The sequence below is a fragment of the Camelina sativa genome, chromosome 18 (assembly GCF_000633955.1).
Source record: "Camelina sativa cultivar DH55 chromosome 18, Cs, whole genome shotgun sequence".
NCBI lineage: Eukaryota > Viridiplantae > Streptophyta > Magnoliopsida > Brassicales > Brassicaceae > Camelina > Camelina sativa.
In genome coordinates, this window is record NC_025702.1 from 2,545,802 (window position 1) to 2,550,230 (window position 4,429).

At 37.6% G+C, this 4,429-nt stretch overlaps 1 protein-coding gene across 2 annotated transcripts; it reads right to left on the reverse strand.

Annotated features, from left to right (window-relative positions):
- On the reverse strand, positions 1-2,019 carry LOC104760347 (transcription initiation factor TFIID subunit 14b). 2 transcript variants are annotated; one of them, XM_010483251.2, is made up of 6 exons: positions 1,712-2,019; positions 1,472-1,551; positions 922-1,143; positions 634-821; positions 412-533; positions 1-298 (listed from the first exon to the last, which is right to left on the reverse strand). In XM_010483251.2, the coding sequence occupies exons 1-6, from the start codon at positions 1,814-1,816 to the stop codon at positions 212-214; spliced, it is 804 nt and encodes a 267-aa protein (XP_010481553.1). In that variant the 5' UTR covers positions 1,817-2,019; the 3' UTR covers positions 1-211. The 2 variants fall into 2 exon arrangements, with proteins under 2 accessions (XP_010481553.1, XP_010481552.1); XM_010483250.2 differs by having other exon boundaries at positions 5-298; positions 1,472-1,554; positions 1,712-1,930.

Below are 4,429 nucleotides of genomic sequence, written 5' to 3' on the forward strand. Positions count from 1 at the left end.
ATGTCTTATGTTGATTTTGCATGTTGACAAAAAAAAATGTTGATTTTACCTACCCATCCCTAGATTTCTCATTATTTTAATTTAGCCCAATTGGTAATTTTCAGTAATAAAGAGATTTTATGTAACTGGAACAGGAGATCTGCGCTAATACACAATTATGTTACAACAAGCCAACCTCCCCACTCCAAGGAAAATGGCTACAAAATCAGATTCACAGGTCTGACCCTGTTTTAATAGTCTGATTCTGTCCCTCCAGAACACTTATTTGTCGCCTCAGTTTCGCAATATGTGCTTGAACCTATTCCAGCAAAGAACAGATTCAAAATCATCAACACATCATACACCGAACAAAATGTCTAAAACTCTTTATCAAAATTAAGATAATGCAGTAAAATGTTTTCATGTGTTTACCTGTTGACGAGCAGCCGCGAGCTGTAATAACTCATCCGCTTCAGAGAAACTCGTGAACCATTGTCCCAAACTATGATCTTTCGTATCACCTCTCTTCTTTTTCCCGGTATCATCAACTTGCACTAAGCACAGAATGTCTTGTGTGAGAAGACATTTTAAAGGCAATGTATTCAACTATAACTAAAAGAATGCAAAGAAGCTTTAGATAAGAGAAGATCATACTAGGAGCAGGCAAGTTGTAACCAGAGGGTAATCGTGGAAAGGTCAAAGCCAGATGATTCTGAACCCTAGCTAGAAAACTTTCTGAAGGATCAGGAAACACAATCTCGTCATAAGATTCCACAACCACAGGCTTCTTCATTGTCAAAGGACCTGATTCATCTTCCGGGTATAACTTTAAATGATGATATCTGTTGTGTTGAGTACCCCAAAAAAGACAAACCATAACTCTCATAAGTAACTTGCATTTTGCTACTTACTAAAAGAGTATGCTATTTAATGAGGACTTACAAACTCAATGGCTTGTCGCAGACATCGCTGTGGAAATGCAACGTCATTGCAATCTCGAATTCTCCCCAACCAGATTCCGATACCTCGAACGGAGGCTCCTCGATAACTCTCGTCGGGTTGTTGAAACTAGAATGAAGCTGAAAAACCACTTTCTTTACTACAACACTGATATCTTCATTTGTTGCTCCACGGACATATACAGCCCATTTGTGAGACTGATACCTGCAGAAACATTTAAAAAAAGGGTACAGCTTCAACTGAAACCTTATGAAGACAAACACTTTTCCTTTAAAAGGGTTTTGTCAAAATATAACCTTTTCAAGTATTCTTATAAGAACCTTTTGTCACTATTCAAAAGACGTAAATTTATGTAAACATCTCTCAGTTTTTTAACTGTATTGTAAAAATAGGAACTTTTTTAACTTTCCTTACCAAAATTCAAACTTTGCGCCACTATTCCAAAAGAACTAAACTCCTAGTGGTAATCTATTAACCCAAAACAGTTAAATTACAAAAAAATTGGAATTGTTAAATTGTGAGAGGCACTTACTCGCTAGCCTTCTTGCCAAGCCAAAATGCAACGTTACCATACACAATTGGAACGCTTATTTCAATGTCTTTAAGCTTCTTCTGCTGCTCAAACCAAAACCAAAAAAGTTGAGATTTTTGAAATAGTCCAAAGCTTAACAAAATTTCAAAAATTGAAGAGCTTACAGAAACAAAATAAGTGAAATTTATCTACTGGGTTCATGTTGAATTCGAATGAATAAAGAAGAAAAAAAAAACGAACCTTTTCGTCGGATTTAGTCATCTTGGTTTTGAGAGACTTGAGAGTGGGTTCGCTAGTCTCAGGCTGATCCTGAGCCTGTTTCTTTGATGACGAGCTGCTCGTCATTCTTTCTTGGGGGGGAATTAAAGATTTTTCATTGAGACAAAAAAAGTAAGGCCAAGATTGAATTTGGTGTTGTTCTTCTTCTTCTTCTTCCTTAATAACACGAATTAATGAAGCTTTGGCTTATCTCGACAGATCTGTCTTTTAGGTTTTTCCGATGGCTGGTTTGGTAAAAAACAGATCCAATCGGCGCGATTTCAACTAGACGATTTTCTTCTTTTTAGGGTTTGAAAAACAAAAAAATATATATTATAAACTCATGTGTTAAGGCCCAAATCTATATATTTACCGTGGCCCAACTTTAAATTTACCTTTTTTTTACCGTTGTTCGATTTTGTTTGATCACCTAATGTAGATGTAAATATATTTTGTTGGGTAATTTTAAGAATCTTTATTTGTTAGGATTGTAAAGTTAAGTTATTAACAACTTTTTAATTCTTTTGAGTTCCTAAAACAAATTTCCGATTCACTGTAAAACCTGAAAAATATTGATTGATCCAAAAAGTCTCTTTTTAGAAGTTTTCTCCAAAAATCGCATCTATTCATATTGAAGTGTTCATTTTCGTGTGCGATTTAGCAAACACGCTCTATTTTCATTTTCACATGTTATGTGGACCTGTGGTTATTGAACTTCCCATTTAGATCAAATCATCTTCCACCAAAAAAGAGTTCTCCTTTAAAAATGACACAATTGTTGTAAACTACAGAAACTCGAAAAAGGTTTTTTCTTGTCTTTTTCTTATTGATTCAATGGAACATTACATATATAGTTAAGGGCAAAGCCCAATTACATTAGGAAACATAAATCGATATAGACTAAGCAGTATGGACCGAGTATGGGCTGTGTATGGGCCGGTTATGGATATCCACCAACAAGTGTTTTACAACACTCCCCCTTGAATGACATAACCGTGCAAATGCTAAGTAGGATCTCTATAATGCGCTTGGGGGTGCTGCCTCATTAAAATCTTACCAGGAAAACCCATTGGGACAAAATCATGGTGAAGGAAAAAGATTACAACACGCATTACTCCCCCTGTTCCAAGCATCTCTAGAAGTCCTTAAGTCTCCGCATTCCAATCTGGTGTGTGAGCATCTTGAATGTTGACGTCGGTAAAGATTTGGTGAAGAGATCGGCTGAATTGTCGCTAGACTGAACTTGTACCACTTGAACTTCTCCGGCCTTTTGTAGTTCATGTGTGAAGAAGAACTTGGGCAGAATATGCTTTGTCCGATCTCCCTTGATGTATCCTTCCTTAAGTTGTGCGATGCAGGCCGTATTGTCTTCGTAGATAACCGTAGCTTCCTTATCGTCGGCCATGCCACAATCTGTCCTGATATGTTGAGTCATTGACCTCAACCATACACACTCACGGCTGGCTTCATGCATTGCTAGGATTTCAGCATGATTAGAAGAAGTGGCTGCAATGGTTTGCTTCATAGAACGCCATGAAATAGTTGTACCACCGTGTGTAAAGACATAGTCGGTTTGACGTCGATAACCTGCATCAGCAAAACCAACTAAACCTTCTTTGTTATAGTTAGTATAATATAAACCCAAATCAAGCGTTCCTTGTAGGTAACGCAACACATGTTTGATACCGTTCCAGTGCCTTTGAGTTGGACAAGAGCTAAATCTTGTTAGGAGGTTCACGGCAAAACATATGTATAGTCTAGTGTGACTAGCCAAGAACATTAACGCTCCTATTGCACTGAGGTATGACACTTCTGGTCCGAGAATTTCTTCATCGGCCTTCTTTGGACCAAATGGATATTTATCCAAATCAAGGCTCCTCACAACTATTGGGCTAGGCAATGGGTGAGCTTGATCCATATTAAATCTCTTGAGTACCTTTTCTGTATATGCCATTTGATGCACAAGGATTCCATCATTTATGTACTCAAGCTGCAATCCCAAACAGAATTTTATCTTTGATAGTAGGTTTTTCACCCAGGATGTCAATTCCTTATGCAGTTGTAGTACAAAGGGTTATCAATCCAAATGGTTGTTTATGCTAGCAGGAAGGATGCAATCAGAACAATGCAAGTCAACCCAAGCAATTATGGGCTTTATCTAACAATCCTAAAATAATAAAAGAAAAGAGTATAAACAAAGAACCACACGACCTAAGCACTCGATGCAAGCATTCGAGTACAGGATCGGGTGGGGGTGATCGAGTAAGCAAATGAAATATAAACAACTCGAAGGGTTACTCGATGCAGGGTATCGTGTACCTGATCGGGTAAGAGATCGAGTGATGAATGAAAATGCAAGCAATTAAAATACGAAAGCTTCTAAGGATGGGGTAATTGAATCCTAAGTGTTCCTAACGAGTATAGATGCCTTACATGCCTCAAGCAAATATTTCCTAGGCAATGAATCTCTAAAATCTTGTTAAAACACTCTCGTGATAAAAACAATCAACCTTGATCACTCCCCTACCCAACTCTCGTTGGAGAAACATGACCAAGCAGGCATTAAGATCCGATTCATTATTGTCAGTAAACCCCTTACTCATCTAATCTCTTAGGCTAAGTGAGTAAACCTCTAGCATTGGTTGATTCAAGCATCTCATCTACACCTCTCGGTGGTAAAACACCTTAGATCTAATCTCA